The sequence below is a fragment of the Heterocephalus glaber genome, unplaced genomic scaffold (genome assembly GCF_053883595.1).
Source record: "Heterocephalus glaber isolate CG9 unplaced genomic scaffold, H.glaber_assembly_v1.0 deba00001504, whole genome shotgun sequence".
In the NCBI taxonomy this organism is placed as follows: domain Eukaryota; kingdom Metazoa; phylum Chordata; class Mammalia; order Rodentia; family Bathyergidae; genus Heterocephalus; species Heterocephalus glaber.
In genome coordinates, this window is record NW_028258324.1 from 55,845,486 (window position 1) to 55,864,599 (window position 19,114).

At 42.7% G+C, this 19,114-nt stretch overlaps 1 protein-coding gene across 3 annotated transcripts in view; it reads left to right on the top strand.

Moving 5' to 3' along the window:
* Positions 1 to 15,723: 15,723 nt before the first annotated feature.
* Usp13 (ubiquitin specific peptidase 13) overlaps positions 15,724 to 19,114 on the top strand; it is a 111,082-nt gene continuing 107,691 nt past the window's right edge. For all 3 annotated transcript variants that reach the window (XM_087186560.1, XM_004834639.3, XM_004834640.3), the window contains exon 1: positions 15,724 to 15,949. In XM_087186560.1, the coding sequence (XP_087042686.1) occupies positions 15,788 to 15,949 (162 nt within the window). In that variant the 5' untranslated portion in view covers positions 15,724 to 15,787. The remainder of the gene's footprint in view (positions 15,950 to 19,114) is intronic.

Below are 19,114 nucleotides of genomic sequence, written 5' to 3' on the forward strand. Positions count from 1 at the left end.
AAATTTTAGAAGTATGTTATTAATATTCTTCATGAAAATAAAAATGAACTCAGATCTAAGATTTGAGCCAGTGAATCTCCATATGTATTCTCAAGGCCCAATGGATAAATTCTTTTGCTACCTAAACAGACAGAGTAATTGAAAAGGCACAGGCCACTGGTTCAGGGTACTTAATTGATTGCCAACTCTATTATATGCACTTGACTGTACAGTCAAGATCCTTTGGCGTGCTTGCATTTTCTTATTTCCCCAGAAGAGGGCTGCCATGTCCAGCTATTCCCATTTTTTCTCAGCACACCCTACCCCATAATTCAGCCCAAGGGCGGGGAGAAGAACATACTGCTGCTTAAGCCCCTGCTTATGAAAACCAGTTTTGCAGGAGGGATAAGGAAAACTGCAAGAGTCCTTGTACGTGGTGTTAGTGAGGTGATGCTAGACCTAGAGATGTTAGCGTTCATTATTAGAATTTACAGGTTGGTTGTCGACAGTTGAAAGTTTTACTTTATTTTTCTCTATTATAAATATAAGAAGAACTTAGAATAGAAAAATACAGTTTTAATGAACTAAAAGTGCCATTTATTAAGTTCAGCTTGTAGCAGACTAAGGACTTTGTATATTTCTTTTTTTTTTTTTTTTTTTTTTGGTACCGGGGATTGAACTCAGGACCTTGCACTTGTGAGGCAGGTGCCGGAACCACTGAGCTAAACTCCCAGCCCTATTTCTTACAGTGATGCTTTAGTGAAGGTATCACTGTCCTTACTTCAATGAAAACAAAGGTTAAAATAAGGAGCCTAAAGTTACATCTAGTAGAAATTATACCGTGTGTGTGTGTGTGTGTGTGTGTGTGTGTGTGTGAGTGTGAGTGCTGGGTATTAAACTCAGGGCTCTGTACATGCTAGGCAAACACTGCAAATGAGCTAAATCACCAGCCCCAGCCACATTTTAAAGGAATTTAAAATAAGTGAAAGGACAGACTGAGGGCTGCAGATGAAGCTCAGGGGCAGAATACATGCTTAGCATGCTGGAGGCCCTGGGTTCAGTCTCTCCCACAGAACAAAAATCTTCCAAAGGACATACCTCATTTGCCACATCTGTCTTCCTAAGCTCAATGCCCTTCTCTTTTCCCTTGCACATAATTTCTTTAACAATTACCTTTTTTTTGAGACAGGATCTACCTATGCAGTTCAGGCTGGCCTTGGACTGACCACGTAGCCTAGGCTGGCCTCAAACTCGCAATGATCCTTCTGGCTCAGCTTCCTAAGTGCTGGGATTATAGGTGTGCACCACCATGCCCAGCACAATTGTATTTTTTGACATTTATTTTGCTTATAATTCATAGATAAGCCAGACATGGTGGTGCATGCCTGTAATCCCAGCGAGGGGGAAGCTCTGGGAGGCTGAGGCAGGAAAATTGCAAGTTCAAGCCTAGCCTGGGCAACTCAGTGAGACCTTGTCTCAATAAAAATACAGATGGGCTGGGTTGGGAATATAGCTTATCATGAAAGGCCTTGGGGTCTATCCCCAGTAACACACACACACACACACACACACACACACACACACACACACACCCCAATTATAGCTAAATACTGGCATGCCTTGGTTTCTTAGAATAAATTCCTAAAAGAGAAATATTTTCTTGAAGAGTATGTCTTTCGACTTTTTATACTGTTTTGAAGTTGCCCTCCTGGAAGTTTGTACCAATTCACACTCCCATTGGCAGCATAGGAGGGCATCAGTTTGCTGAAGTCCTAAAATCTTAGAGCTTCAAATCTCTTGTCAGCCTGATGATAGGAGTTTGTGGCAGTCTCTTTCAACACTCCCCAAGGATTTGTAAACAGTGTCATTCTCAAGATAATATTTCCCACTCGTCACAGACCTTAAACCTTTGCTCAGCCTTCCGGGTTTTGGCGATTTGACTTTTCATTACAGTACTTGATGTGCTCATTGAATTGCAACAAAAAATGGTAGTGCCAACAAAACAAATTCCTGCAGCTAGCAGCCTTTTGCTCTCTGAAGGTATTTTAAAGTTTGTCTGATTTCTTTAGCACGATGATAATATTTTATATTCTGTGCTTGGGAATTCATATATTTGAGATCTTGTGAATCTGTTTCTGTGAGTTGGTTGTTTCTTCTGTTCTCACTCATGGTGCCTTTTTTTTCCTACATTCTTACTTTGTTCTATGGTGAGCTTTTGGTTTTCCTTGCATTTGCTTTTCCTTGCATATGCTTCTGCTTTGGCCTAATGCTGGAGCATTTTAATAGGAAGTCAGACTCCACAGTCAGGTTCCACTTGTACCCATTGATGAGTGTTGATGCATCATTTGGGTTAAAAGATCCGCAAAGAGATGAGGGCAGCATTGTGACTTCCAGATAGCCAGCAAGAATGTCAAGGATTCTGGGGTTGGAGAAGTTGCCTTTGTCAAACATCTACTGCATAGCCCGAGGGAGAATATGGGGTTTACTCAACATGTTCAGCACTATGGTGTGGCTGTATTCCACTTTGCCTGCAGTTTAATAGGAGCCACCCCTGTCAAGCTTCCAGAGTTGACTCCAGACCTTGGAGCTAAAAGGAGGATGTTTTCCCAGGGCCAACGCCATGTTCTAGGCTGACTGACTTTGCATGGAGCTGTGGCATCAACACAGTCACTGGTACTAGTTTGACAAGAAGCATGTCTCTAATGTCAATGAGTATTTCGAGGGAAACATGAAGTCCACTTTACTCTGACTATGAGGCCACAGTTTGTCCAAAGCTAGTCTGTTTCCCCCTGCCTTTCCATGGCTCTGCATATTGTATTCTTGCCCATTAGGATCAATGCCTTCCCTACGTACTAGAGGAAACTGGATCTCCTGCATTTGCTTAGAGACCACATCTGCTTTCAAGACAAAATATATCGGAGTATTTTCCAAAAGTTGGATGATTTTTAAGAGGGAAGTGGGTTCCAGGCTACTCTTTTTCTCTATCCATCATGTTGGAATCCCAGCATTGACATATGAGATCTAAGGATCTTGTCATGTTCACAAGAATGCCTGGGGAGAGAAAGTGGATTTTTAAGAATTTCCCATTATAGATCTTGTACTTCTGGAACAATATCACTATTATAACTACAGAGAAAGGGGTGAATTAATGTCACTTTTGGGACAAGGGAAGTCTTGACTCAATAGGAAGGGATGAAAAGGAAGAGCCTCACATTCTTGCAGGGAAATGAGAGAGGAGAGAAAAGGTGAAAAAGAAAAAGAGAAGGAGAAGTCAGATATTAATATCATTTTATTTCTATCCATGTGAAGTCAAATGTGTGTGGGGGAACAGGAAGAAGGGGTGGGAAAAAACGAGAGAGGTAGAGGGGTTGAGGCAGTAGAGATGGGATGCTGTCGTAGAAATAGTGATAGATATTGTAGATATTGAAAGCAAGGACTGGCAGGAGTAGCCCCCCTGCCCAGAGAAAGCAGAGAGCCTGTTGTGAAGCCCACCTTTGGCACAGTGCCACATTTGTCCAATGTAGAGTGGGAACAAATAGTATCCCGAGGCAAAGGTGTCAGAAGGGAGTTTTCCAAGAAATAACTGAACAAAAAGCTTAAAAGGGCACACTATGTTCTAGGAAATGGTAGAACAAGAGGCACTAAGACATATCCTCTTTAAATGATTGTATTTTAGGGCCTTAAAATGGAGTAGGGTAGATTTCCAGGCAGAAAAAGCTAATGACTTATAAAGAAGAAAATATTCAAGCTGGCTTCAAGTATTTGTATTCCTATTTTTATGAAATTATTTCTTTTTACTCACTTTTCTATCCATAGATATGCAAAGATATGTGGCGTGAAGGTCATCTGGTGTTAACAAAGGCAATTCTGTGAAAAAGGATTTTGGACAATTTGTAGGCTCAGTCCAGAGTCTCAATATGTTGTTTCTGTTGTTAAGTCCACTATAGTGGACAATTTGAAGAATCATTTCTATTGGTGTGAACTAGCTTCCAATCACAGAAATATTTTGTCCATATTCTTCAAAAGTAGGAAAAAAGTGAGGTACCCTAAAAATACTTTTTAAAAATACTGCTTTTTGTCAGGCAAATAACAGAAAAAGGAAGTTTAGCAGGAAACTTGACCGCCTGTAGCAATATTGTACATTTCAGTCTGGCTGGCTGGCTTTTGGTGTGGTAACAAGCAATCTCCACATGTCAGCGGCTTGGTCTTAAGGGCTGAGTGTTAGTTTTCACTCTGCTGGACTCTGTGATTACCACATATCTTTTCTTTCTAAAAATCTAGACCGAAGGACCAGCCCTTGATGACACTGGGAAGAGAGAATACTCTGTGTACAGGTAAGCATGAAAAGGGCAGTCCAGGGCTGAAATCATTTGAACAAATACTGTAATGTACCACATGGGCCCTGACTCCATACTGTCGTGGTTCGTCTCTTTGTGGGTCACATATTTGAACTTTTTCCCTTCTGTAAAACCATATGCTTCTTGAGAGCAGGCTTAGGAATTTGGATTCTCTTTCATTTCCTACCCGTGGAACCTTGGGTAAATTATTTAACTTGGTATATTTTTGATTTTCTCATTTGTAAAATGGGAATAATAACAGACCCTGTGAAGTGTTAGGGTTGTGAAGGGGATTAAATGAGATAGTGCATATGTAGCATCTGGTATAATAGGAGGTCATCCATTTGTCACTCTGCTATTTCTCTCCTCTCCTCCCCTCCCTTTTTCTGCTAGTCCTTACCCTTTCATGGCCCTTTACCTCTTTCTTCTCTTGTCAGTTTCATAGGATAAAATTTTCTTGAAAAATATTTAAGTATTTAAACTCTTCTTGCAAACTACTTAATTGGATGGGACTATCAAAGTGACATTGGAAATGACACAATTTATAACGAGTAACACCATATGTACCCATCAGAGGACAAGCACATCTTGTCACTTTCCTGCTCAATAATCTTCTGTGACTCCCATAACCTGAAAGGAAGAAGCCCCATATCCCTGCCCTGCTTCAATCTGCTGGCAAGTTCACATACTTTTCAATGCTATACTTTCTAGATCCTCAATTCTTGCCAAACTAGCCTGTCCTTTAAATGTATTTTGTGCATTTCCTTGGTGTGCTAGTTTTTGGTCTGTGTCATACAGCTGATGACTTATCATGTGTATGTTTGTTTTGGAGTATTGTTTCTTAGGTAAGCAAAGAGAAATGTAGGGACTCACATATTTCCCAGATAATGTGTTGGGTATGAGATATTGGGAGATAGGAGTTGGAAAGTAACAGGTGGTTTGTAGAAGAGAGCAGAGTTTCTAGTTAAAGAGAAGTAGAAATGCAATTTTGTATTAGTTTCTGCTGCTGTGATAAATGACTACAAATGTGGCAAGTTAGAACAGAAATTTATTCTCTCACAGTTCTGGAGACCAAATCTTAAATCAGTACCATTAAGCCAAAATTAAGGTGTTGGCAGGGTCTGTTCCTTCCTAGGCTCTAGGGGAGAATCCATTTTTGCCCTTTTCAGGTTCTGGCAACTGCCAGCATTCCTTAGCTTGTGGCCACATCATTCCAGTCTCTACTCCCATAACCTTCTTCTGCCTCTCTCTTATAGGGACACCTGTGATTACATTTAGGGCTACTCAGGTGATCTAGGATAATCTTCCCATGTCAGGATCCTTAATTTAATCACACATGCCAAGCACAAAAGTTTGGGGTTTTTTTTGGCCATATAAGGTAAGATTCACAGGTTCTATGGATTAGAGCATAGATTTGGGGGGGCCTATTATGTCTCTCTGTAGGTCTAACTGCAGTTTATTTGTGAGATCTGCCTTTTCCTCTACAGACCTCTAACAAAATTGGTCCACTCAATATTCATTCATCACATCACAAGAATCTCATTTTCAACCTTTTGCTCATAATGTGTCCCAACTGGAGTACCCTCCCTCATTCATTTGACTTCCAAGTTCAACTTTCCCCAACTTTTTAGAAAGTTTACCATACATACTGTCTGAATCACTCATTAGATACTGAAGCATTACATATATATATTCATATTCTGTCCCTCTAACTAGATTGTAAGTCCCTTGAGGTGACAGAGACCATCTTAATGCATCTTTTATGCTCAGGGATAAGCCATGCTTCTGCATATAGCAATTGCTCAAAAATATGTTTAGTGTAAGAGTTACTAGGATAGAAAATATTTGTAGAGCACTTGTCTGGAGTCTGCTAATTCTTATTATTTCTAGTGTATTTCAGGCAAGCCATGAAGGGCTTTACCAGCGTAAGATATCTCTGTGACAGTCCTGCAAGTTGGGTGTCGTGTTTATTCACTTCTTGTCTTATTAGGATTTCTTCTTTGGAAAATGGCATCTTCCAGTCACAGGCATGGACATATACAGAGGCTCACCCAAACAGATTGTTTTCTAGAGATCTGGTTCTTTACAGAGCTACATACAGATGGAAGAAAACTGTCATTGTACCAACTGGTGGCAATGTCTAGAGGACAGCTCTGTAAGAGGACACTGAATTCTGGGAGCCTTGATTTCCAATCGCACAGCCCATCCTTCAGTACTGGGGGTCACCCATTTCTTTTCCATGGTACCCCTTCTTATTGCTAACCTTAGAGCTGGCTTCTACTGTTTACAGCAGTAGAACCCTAAGCATGTGGGTCTCACAGACGACATTGCAAGCAGCAGGTCCTCAAGAATATGAGAGGTACTTAGAATTTCTTTTCAGCTCAGACTGGTAATGAGGATTCCACTCAAATTGCAAGACAGAAGATGGAAACAGGTCAATCAAGGTAGCACCTGTATCATCCAGGACTAGATGCACAGATCCATAAAGCTGTGGGAACATATGTCCACAGCCTCAGACACTGGGGATGGAGGAATACCGATGGAAAAAATCAAAACATTAGATAATTTGATGTAAGGAATGCACACACTCAAATCTCCAATTCTTCAAAGAATAGGATGAATCTCAGAGTATTTTTGTGACCATGATAAAACAATTACTTTCTGAGCTGTAGGGTAAGATCACTGAAAATCAAGTCCTACTGCTAAAAGTGCCATTTCACTTACTTGCATTTATGTCCACATCACAACATAAATAAAAAAGAACTGAAATAGAGAAATCTAGGCATATGTAGGGAACATGGGGAGTCCCAAACTTGGAACATCTTTGAATGTGTCCCCAGAGGCTTTTCTTCTCTAGTGAATGCAAAATTCCCTTCCAGGAGCAAGTTAACATTTTCCCCATTGTTCATCCCTTCTGTGTTTTTTACTGTAACTATTTTCTCTGGTAACTCAGTATGGTTTCCAAGGGTAAACTGCAGAATCAGAGTGGGAAAAGCCCAGAAGTTATACTCAATGGAGTCGCAGGAAGCAGCAAATTCTACAAAATTGGACCATGTTTGTGGGGATGGAGTTTAAGGATGTTTAACCAAGGAAGGCAAAACATGAATTTGGATCAGGCCAACCTGGTTGATATGGATTTACTCAGCATGCATTTGATATAGATCATATTACCATGGTCTATGATTCTAATGCAAACCAGAGTTGCCCAGTACAAATATGGATCAAATGCTGGCTCATGCTAGATGACAACAACAGGCTAGAGATCTTTTGTCACAGCACAAGGAAAGGACTCAAGAGATAGAAATGCTAAATTTAATCTATCAAATATGTTTCCAATGGGGGTCAGAATCTTTTAAGGGCAATTTACTAATTGTTACAACTGGCTCAGAATGGTGATGATGGGTCGCTATTGAAGTGAGCTTGTGATCCCTGTGGGGTTGAGGAGTCCTGGGTGGACGTTGTGGATGGTACTGATCACTGCCAGGAGCAAAGCCAGCTTGGCTATGAGAGCAGGCAGCAGTCCAAATGCGATGAACAGATCTCAGGGTTGTCTAGTTCAAGATAAGCCTGGCTGTGATTCCTCACAGGGTTCCCAGGAGTGTAAGCAGTGGGCATTCCACAAAGTTGTTATATCTTGCCCCTCCCCAACCCCAAGCTGAGGTATGAATCACACCACATGGTAGACAGTCAAGGTTATGAACAGGAGTTAGCTGGTGCATTCACAGCTCCTTCACTGAAGGGGAGGCTGGGCTGCTTGAGGAAAGAAGATGCAGTATTATCAAGTATGGACACTGTGAACCTTCTTCCTACCCTTCTGTGGCTAATCCCCCAGTAATAGTGCTCTTCAGACATTTTAGAGACTGTCAGAAACGGACTCTGAGCAGAACTGGAGCCTTGAGGTACACCACTCCCACCCACCAGCATGGAGGCTTACTTGAAGCTTGGCGGTGTATGCTGTTCTGACCCTAATCATCTCTTGGTGGCCCCGGTGGGACCCCAGGCTCATTTTGTAGACAGTGGCTCAGTTCCTGAGAGTATTATTGGAATATACAACTTTAGCAGACTCTCCACATTGGCTTCCTGACCTGTAGAGTAGTAATTACAACTCTAGGAAGGATCAAGAGCTGGTGTTGCTCCTCCCTAACAAGGAGAAACATGAAACAAGACTGTAGTCCTAGAGGAACTGCTGGAATTAGTGCCATCATCAAGGACCAAGAAACAGGCTTGGTGATTGTTATCATACTGGCTGTGAATGGAATGGAGAATAATGTCGAGCCATAGTAAAGTGACCAAGGGAGTGATTCCAATTTGGCTGATATTTCAAAGATGGTCCCTTACTGAAGCAAATCCATGAACTCTTGGCATTAAGTTTGCAACTACTGATATGGAGAAAGCAGTTTCCTCATTAGGCTTGATTGTTTACTCAAGGTCATATCCAGTCTCTGATTCTGTATTACAATACAGAGTCTGCAGTGATCTTCACCAGGATTTGACAAGCTTTTTGTATAAAGGGTTAGATAGTAAATACCTTGGTATTTAGTTCATACAATTTCCATTGGAACCAGTCAGCTTTTCCATTGCAGCACAAAACTGTCATAGACAATATATAGATGGATGAGGGTAGCTACAAAACTTTCCCTACAAAGATAGGCTACAGGCAGACTCTGGCCCAAGTACCTCAGTTTTAATCACTGATGATCTTAACCATCAATGTCTATGGTGCATGACTCGAATCCTTGTATTGAGGACAGTGTATAGATAGGATCTAGATAACAGGAAGTGGGTAGTGCTCTGTGACAGAGGGGTGGGGGATATATTCCAAGGAAATACAGGGACTTGCCATGCCAGTGATATTTCAGAGAGAATTCACCAACCTAGAAAAGTGTAGGTCAAATTTTTCATCTTGAGCTCCTTATCACTAAGAAGGAGACAATTTTTTGGTGAGCTTCTTTGGATTTTGGAATCAATATGTGTCGTATTTAGATAATTGGTTTTGACCCATTACTGGGAAAACTGAAAAGCATCCTCTGGCTCACTGTTAGGATTTCATGACTGCTCACACTGAGCTTCCCTACCCCAGAGTAGAGGACATTTATCCCTGTGTGTGCACGGAAATGGTGGGCTTGAAGAAGGATAATTGTTGTCAGACTAGACTGGAAGACAATCTGCCCACCTCTGTGAGTCTCTTATGAGTCAGGCTCTTGCAAGGACAGTGGGAGTACTGCACATCATGAAATCTGAAAAGGTGAGCAGGCATCTCAGATTTCCTCATAAACTGAATAACAGCTTACCTCACCCTGATATTAAGAGCTGCTCAAGGAGTTTGCTCATTCCTATGTGAACCTACCCTCCAGCTAGGCAGATTGTTTATGAATCTAATAGCAAAACCTGTTTACTATTATATGGGTGGTGAAGGGGCAAGTGAGAAAGAGGGAAGGTGAAAGTGGAAATTGATATGACTGGTGATGCTATAAAAAGTTTTTCTTTACTCACCAAAAAATACTCAGTGCAAAAGATTTAGATACACAGAAAGGCACAAGGAAAAAACCCTTAAACTCAGAGATAGCCACTGTTAACATATAGCGCACCCTAATCTATACTTTGCTCTATGCTATACTGATCATCTTTCTGCACCAAGGAATATTCTTATATTACATGATTTTTATGGCTAAATAGCATTATCTCAAAGAGAAAATGCCATTAACTTCTTAACCATTGCCCTATTGGTCTATATTTAGTATTACATTTTTTGCAAAGTTTAACTACCATAATAAAGTACTTTATGCTTATTTCTCCCTAACAAATCTCACTAAATACAGCTTCAGCTTGGATCACACTGTACATTGCTGGAACATATCCGAGGTCAAGAGCTATTCCATTAATTAAAATAATTAGAATATCTTTTTCCTCTGTAGAATTACCCAGTTCCCCTTTTTGGAATTAGTCTTCATAACTAATATTCACATCACATTTTAATGTAACCTCTGTCAGTTCCTGGAAATAACATTTGTGCGACAATGAATTTTATCGAAAAGATCCAAAGCTGAATGCAAAACATATTTATTACAATGTTGTTGATATGAGCCACTCATTTGCTGGATATTTATTGAGTGCCTAAAATAAAACCATTTCTAGGAGGGCAATATTCCACCAACACTGAGCTTTCATAATCTGCAAGGACACTAAGAAATGTAGCTTATTTCATAGGCTTTGCTCCCTATAGAGGTATAAGACAAGGGACCAAGACTAATTGCATCACAGTACAAGAGCTATCATAAAGAAGTTTTTCATGATGAAAACAGACTATAGGGGTTGTGATTTTTTAAGATTCATCTCTGAGGCAGTCAGAAAGGTCTTCATGGAAAAAGTTACCAAGTTATTGTCTTTTTTTTTCCTTTTTGGTGATACTGGGACTAGAACCAAGTGCCTCATACATTATAGGCAAGCACTCTACCACTGAGCTACATCTCCAGCCCCAAATACTAAGTCTTGAAAGAATTAAGAAGATAAAAATGGGAGAGAACTGTCAACAAAGGCTGAGAGATAATTAGGGACCACCATGGTGGGACAGTGGTGGGACAGAAGGCTGGGATGATAAACTCTTGGGTGCCCTTTGTAACATACCCATCAGGAGACCCTGATAAAACCATAACTGCAGCATGTTGGCATGAAATGAGAAATTGTTATCAAGAAAAAACGCTCTTGCTTCCTTTGTTCTTAATCATTTTAAAATTACTAATTTTGGATGTCCCACAGCTGGGAGATACACTGTTAGCTTCCTACTGGCTTTTCTGCAGATAGCACCTCTGACGTGTGGGTTATAACAGTTGCTTGGGTTACTTCCCAGTGACCTGAAGGGCACTTTTGCTGAAGACACTGACTTCATTGGGGCCTGCAGATGTCTGATGGGTGACTAAAACAGGATAAAATTCGCAGGATCTCTCTTCATATTGTGTCTGTCTCCTTTGCAGTCTTAACTCTTGAGTCAGCTTCTACTCAGCTCTGCAAGTAGGCTGATCATGCTTCATCCAATTCTGTGATTCAGGGTTAACTTGGCCTATTTCCTGTTGGAGGTGGTAAACCACAGTTCTTCTATTCCACCTTTATGTTTTTTTCAGCAGCTCAGACTCTGACAGTCCTTCAGTCACCATAAGTCCGGGAGGTTTACACAAGATGATGACACCAGCTGTCAGAGTAATGCAGCAGCTCCTGGCCAAAGTTGACAGACTGTTAAAAACCCACCAAGTGCAAGGCCGGGTGTTTTGAACAGGCTGATGCCAGACACACAAAAACTCAATGGCTTCTAGGATGAAGTTGAACACTCAGTGGTCCAAATCCATGAAAAGAGGAAATATCTTCTGGAACCATGCTCTTGGCCAATGGAAATTTACTGGGCTTTACCCCCTCTGCCAGCAAATCAATAGAAACCCATTTCTCTCAGCAGCAGGTTGGTCACTCTCTGGATCAATTGCTTGCACTTTTCAAGGCTGAAGACCCCACCCACCTAATAAAGTTCTGCTCATGCAGGTGTGAGGGAGTTAAAGTAGTAGGCTCAGGGGCCTTGCTGCCGCTGTGAGTGAAAGGATCCTTTCACCTGTTGCAAGTTCATTTCTACTTAGGGGACAGTGCGTTGATGTTTCTACAAGTGCTGGGGTGAGTGAGAGGTCAAGTTGGAAGGTCAGGAGAGGCCCCGGAGTGTCACTCTATTGGAGCCAGGGCTCCACCCTGAGCATCATGGGAGCTTTTGACCAGTGGAGTGATGTGGTAGCCTCAGTACCTTGACAGGCAAAAGCCAGTTCTTAGTCTTAATGCCTTTCAGAATCTCCAGGTTAAGGCTTTGAATTTATGTTGGAAGTTAAAATTACCCATCATCACTTTTTCCTTCTTGGGTATTGATTGAGATCCACGTGCAGAAATTGGTGAGTCAAAAAATAGTCCAGTAAGAAATTCATTTGTAGAACTTGCAAAATTATGTTTAAACGTTCTAGTAATTGAAATAGAACTTTTTCTTCAAATGCGCCCACCTCCCCTTAATTTTTATTTTTTGAGACAAGGTCATCCTATGATGCCCAGATTGCTCTTGAATTCCTGGGCTCAAGCAATCCTCCTGCTTCAGCCTCCTGAGTAGCTGGGACTACTGATAGTGCCACCACACCCAGCCCCTAAAATGTTTTGATTAACATATTTTTATTTAGTGAATTTCCTTTTACTAACACTTTTGTCATGCTAACTTTTTATATTGTATAAAAAAAGTAACATTATTGGAGACATTTTCAAAGAAGAAACAAAATCTCATAACCAAATCCCAAACCTAACTACTTAAATTTATTATATCCTTTTGGCCATGTCAAAATGCATGTTTATTTTTACCCAGTTGCAATAATATCATAGAAGCATTATACATTAAGCAATGCACTACAAAAATAATGAAACAATTATTTCATACTTATGATTTTAAGATTTTTTTGGGGGGGGGTACCAGGGATTGAACTCAGGACCTTGTGCTTGTGAGGCAGGCGCTGGAACCACTGAACTAAATCCCCAGCCCAAGCAGTTTCTTTTCTTTTTTTTTTTTTGGTACCGAGGATCAAACTCCAGTCCTTGTGCTTGTGAAGCAGGCACTGGAACCACTGAGCTAAATCCCCAGCCCCATTTTAAGATTTGTATAGGCATCTTTGAGTAGTACCCAATTTAATCATTCCCCTATGGTTAGATGGTTTCAATTTCCCCCATTTAGATCTTTCCATCTGGCATGCCATTGGCATTCTGGGGTGCAGAGATGAGACTGAGGTGTGACATCTCCTCAGCTCTCTGGGAGGGAACAGGTGGAGCCTGTGGTGATTTGAGCCACCCGACAAGCAGCCTTTGGCTGCAAGAAGCATCTTTAACTGATTACTTCAGTCGGCTGTATAGATACCATTTTCCATAATTTTAATCTATGAAAAAAGTTGACATGCTTAGTTACAGTGATGTGGCACTTGTCTTCAACCTGCATTTACTGTTACTGATTATTGAACTTGAAGTGTTTCTACAACTGAAGTCTTATTAATTTTTTTATTAAATAACTTCATTATCAAACACACACACATACAAAAAATTAAAAACACTCAAAGAAGAACAATGCAAGGGGAAAAAACACAATAATATTCAAATACAGTAGAACTCAACCAAAACAAAACTGAAAAGCACTTAAACATTTTTCCATATAACTTAAAAAAGCATCTCAAGCACCAACAAGACACGAGAGGATGTGATTTGTTTCAGAAAGGTCCCCAAAACCAACACTGAACAAATAATGATCTGAAAAAAACCATTAATTTTTAACATAATTCTTGCACATAATAAAAATTTGAACAGTATAAAAAGGCAAAAAGTAGTAGTAAATCCTCCTGTGACCTCCTGTCCACAGATCCCCAACAGTGAATAGTTTCTTTTGTATTCTTCTGGAGACATCTAAAGGCAAAAACCTTGCAAGCACGTGGACATGTCTATCTTGAGGAGCAACATTAAAAATATTTACCACAGGTACAATCAACCAGAAGGAAGGCCCGTGATATATAGGATGTGCTAGAGTGCTTCCTATGTATTATCAATCTTGCACACTTTCCTCAGTTTTATACACTGATTCACACTTTGTTATTTTCATCCAGTAATATGACTTGAGACTGTTCCATATTAGCATATGTAGAGCTATTCATTCTTTTCAAGAGTACTTTATTTTAATCACTCTCTACAGGTGGTTGTCTACATCATTCTCAGCCTATTGTCACTATAAACAGCGCACCAACAAACGTTCTTATGTGGCTGAATTTATCTGTAGCATAAATGTCTAGACAAGGAATTACAGGGAAAACAGTATAGGCAAATAAAATTATGATCGAGATTATTAAATTTCCTTCCAAAATTTCCCGTTGCTATTTCTACCAACAATATACAGGGGGGCCCATTTCTCCAATAAGGCTAACTCAATACATCTTTATCAGCCTGAAAGATGAAAAACAGTGCCTCACTGATTTAATTTACATTTAGTCTAAGATTAAACTTCAAGTTTCGAGCATTTCGAATCGTTTTCCCCTGTATTTGGAGCGTGTGTCGTCCATAAACCTAAACAGGTGCTACGTAGAAGATGGCGAACTGGTGGGAATAAATCCCAAACAAACCTGGTTGAGAGTACTTGGGTGACGTCGAGGAGAGCAACAGTGCTGAATTTCTCGCTCTGTGCCACACGGCCCCTTGCATTTCCATCAGGCACATTTGGAATTGTGACTTACAAGTCTGCTCAAGTCTTGCTTGAGGATGTGGAAATCTAGACAGGTCTAGAGAGTCACGGAGAACTTGCGAGAGAAACAGAGAAATAATTTAGCAAAACAAAAACAAAAACAAAAACAAAACCCAGTAATAAAAGACTTTAAGTACTATCTGGTCTACGAGAGGCTTAACAGAAACCAGCCTGTAGGTCCATTGGTATTTCTGTTGCATTAACTGGCAGGGACTGCCGAGCACCCTACCCTATGAGTGAGTTTGCTGTGGTTAGGGGAACCTCACGGAACTGAACCGTGTTTAAGACTTTTTTTGGAGGAGGAGGTGAGAGTATTTTGTGAGTTGTGCTTGGTTCGCAAATCATTACCTCCCCAGCACAACCCATTCATTATTTGTTTGGAGGACCTGGATGAGCAGGATAGGAATAGTCTGTCCGTCTGCACTTAAGATCCTCAAACCAGGCCCTTGAATGTTCGACATAGGGTCCTTGAAGCATACAGAAGGAGTTCTAAAGGTAGAGAAAAACATAAAGCTTCCCTCTGGCCTGAAAAATAATCCTGACTATCCCTTTCCCTTTGCAACAAGTAAGAAAAACCTGTATTATTACACACACACACACACACATCTATCCTCAGTGGACTCTATTCTAGTCTCTTACTGAGCCTTTGATGCTTAAAAAAAAAGTGAGGTAGTACCGAAGTGCGTGGCGCAAATAGGTTTGAGGCCCTGTGGATTTGTGCACCGACCCTTCCCTCCCAATCCGGGGAAGTGGCCGCTTTTCGGTTTTTTTTTTTTAAACAACTCCCAGTCTTTGTGTTGGGCTCCTCGGAGCTGCCCCCTGGCCAGGCAGGATTCTGGATCGAAAACACCGCGCTGGTGCCCCGGGCCGCCGCCGGCGTGGGCGAGCAGAGGTCCTCGGCGCGGGGTGTCCCGCCTCCCAGGGCTCGGGGCTCCCGGCTCGGCCCCGGTCGCCGAGTCATGCGGGTGCAGGCCCCTCCGGCGCCCCCTCCCCGGCGCGCTGCGGCTGCCGCTGCCCAGCGCCCCGCCTGACGCTGCAGCTGGGCCGACGACTCGCCATTGGATTAAAAATAGCAGCGCCCCCGCCCCGGGCTCTAGTGCCCGCTCCCGCCCCGCCGCCCGCCCCGCTGGGCTCGCGTCGCGGCACCGCGCTCCGGCCGGCCCGCTCGGCTCAGTGCTGGGCGCTCGCGGCCATGCAGCGCCGGGGCGCCCTGTTCGGCGTGCTGGGCGGCGGCAGGAAGATGGCTGCAGGCGACATCGGCGAGCTGCTGGTGCCCCACATGCCCACGATCCGCGTGCCCAGGTCCGGGGACAGGGTCTACAAGAACGAGTGCGCCTTCTCCTATGACTCCCCCGTAAGTGTGGCGCCCCGCGAAGGTCGCGACGCTGGAGGCCTGGGCGGCCCGGAGCCCGCGGCGCGGAGCTGGGGCGGGGGCGATGCGCGGCGGGGCCGGGTCCTCCTCCGGGCGCCCGAGTTGGCTCGCGGCTCTGCGCTCGGGCGGGCGCTTGGCCAGCGCCCGGGGCTCTGCAGCCCGGCGCGGGGCGCTAGGGTGGAGGCTGCGCCGCCGGGCTTCTGGGCGGCGAGGCCGAGTCCCGGCAGGCTGCCCTCAGCCCCGCCGCCGCCGGGAAGGGACATAGGGTGGCAGAGTTAGCGCCCCGCTCGAGCTGCGCGGTGCAGATCGCTGGCGCCCCCGGGCGAGAGCCGCGCGGTAGGTAGTGGGGCTCCATCCTCGCTCCCCACCACGCGCGGCCTGCCTCTGGCGGTGGCCGTATGCTTTGCCCAGGGATTCCCAACCTGGACAATTCTGGTGTCCCTCTGAGCCCTTCTCCCCCTACTTCCCAGTTCTCCTCACTCTCTCGCCATCAGAATGTGAGAAGCAGCTTTTGTGCCGCCACCCGGGCCGCAGAAACAGGGGACTAATGGATTACGATTTTCTTCGGCCTTTCCTCCTTTCTCTTATAAATAAGTCACTTGGGCTGACGTGGGCCAGTATAAATTATTGAAAGTTCAATTCCGAGTGGTAACCTCAGAGCCCGGAGGAGCCAGCCATGCCGCATCACCACCTCCCACCAGGGGTGGCTTTCCACCTGTCTGTCTGTGAGTGTGTGAGAAGCAAAAGAAAGGTGAATGTCCCTTACAGGAGTCAGAACGGGCTTCAAAGTGACTCAGCTGCCTGGCGTTTATCATGTCTTTTTGAAGACCGGGTTATTTTTATCCACCCACTTTAGATCTCATGTGTCAGCCGGCCGATCGCAATGCATCGGGAGGTACATGGATTGGAGGCAGAGGCGAGCCTCACCTCACAACACTGAACTATTTTATTCAGAGTATAGAGAATATTGTTGGAGGGGGGTTTCAAAAGAGCAGCAAAATTTCCAAAGTTTTCTTTAGCAGCTTATGGGTTGATTTTGGTTTCAAAGCAGTTTTGTTGGGTAGACGTTGGAGTCCCAGGATTAATATGTTCATTGCAACGTTTCGTTTTTTTTCTTTTATGCTATTCCAGATCATTTGGGGATTAAGATGTAACTTACTTGTTAATTACTTTTTTCTTTCAAAAAGACCCGCGTAGAATGGAGTGAAAGGATTTTATTTAGGACACAGCATATTGTTATCATACTTCTTGAAGTGACCGTCCGCAGTGCCATTACATCTTGTTATCCACAGAATACATGAAAATGCCATTTTTGGAATTTGTGGCAAGTGTTGGAGAGGTTACACTAATAGCTCCCAAGAGTGTAGAGAGATGAAGGTCCTAACTAACTTAAGCTATTTATAGACTGAACTCCAGGAAGAAGAAAGAAAAGACTTCTGAAACTTTTGGGATGGGACAGCATGTAAAATGGACACAATGACTTCTATGTTTGATTTGGATTGCCCTTCAAGTTGTGCTCACAAACTTTGTTGTTAGAGAAATGTACCACATTGTGGCAGGTGTGAGAGAAAGTTGATTGTTTTAATTAGCTTCCACAAACACTCTAGTTATTGGGAACTTACGTGTGCTCGTACTGTTCTAGAAGCATCTTGTCCAGTGTAAAATGATGCTTCCATTCTGTCAAGAGTAGTTCCTCGGGGGAGACTAGAACTGTTTTTTGCCTGATCAATCATTATTTGTGTTTCAGGGGAGGAAGAGAGGGAAAGTTTTATGACAGGCACCTTATAGCACAGTGCCTCAATGTGAGGTTTTTCTTTGTGGTACTTTCTTAACATTTCATTTTGAATCCAATGAACATTTCTTGAACACCTACTGTGTTCGGGTCATATATATGCATGGCCTTAAGAGCCATACGGAGCAAAGTTTCATCAGTGCCAAACACATCAAACTTTAATCCACAAGTGCCATGGGACTGTGGTAGAGAAAGGTTAAAAACAAAAACCAAACACTCCCGCAAACAAAAAACAGTTAAGTGAAAAAAAAAAAATCTTCCTTGTATTGGATACCTGAAAAAAAGCTCATAGATAAAATGAGTAGAAAATAAAGGAGAACAATATTCTAGGCAAGAAAAATTATATGTACAAACACATAATGTAGGAATATTTTTTTCTTATTTCCCTGCAGTGTGTTCAAAAGTAAAAGATTGATCTGGAAAGTAACAAGGAGTAAGTTCAGAATCAAAATGAGAGCAGATGATAGGGACCTTGAATCTTGGAAAAGTATTTGATTTTGATATTTCTTTGTTTATTTATTTTTGGTGCTGGAGATAGGACCCAGGGCCTTGCACATGCCAAGTGCACACTCTAACACTGAGGTACATCCCTGGTGCCTGATCTTGATTTTATGCAGAGAGTTATGGAAAGCTACCCTAAGTAATGAGATTTAAAGAGGTGTTGGAAGAAGACGATGATCAACAGACTTTCATTATGTACCTACTATGTCTCAGGCACAGTGGGGAAACCTTTGTTCTCCTTCACCTTACTGCAATGTCAGTGTTGAGTGGGATAGCATACACTCATTTGGTTATTCCTCCCACCTCTAGGGTTGCTGCTCAAGAACAGCTGTTGAGGGTTTAGTTTCATCCAGGCCCACCCTCCTACCTTGATGTGTCGGCTCACTTCTCCATGACTTGGTTCATCTCTCAGAGTCTGTAACACCTTTCCTAGCAGGAAGACTCAGTTCAAATAGTTCTTCCTCTGTGAGTCATTTCCACGTTTCTCCCACTTGACCTATAAGCTTCTCTGTCAAACTCCCAGGAACATTTTACATGCCTATCTCTGAATGCATCTTTTTGGCTAAGTGGACACTCATTTCTAGCCACTGGCCCAGCAGCTGGGATATACACTAGGAACTTGGTCAATGTTTAGGAAATGTACGAATCACAATGGGGTGATAGGCTCTGCAAAAGGTGGGGATGCAACATATGGGAAACATTGGGAAAGGAATCCTGTGGGATTATCATGTAGAACGTGGTGACTTCGTTAACTGTGGGGGACAAATATGAAAGAGGGAGCCATATTGGCAGAGTTTGAATCTCACCCCCAGCTCTGTAGCTTCCTTGTATCCTAGTTTCTCCATCTGTAAAAT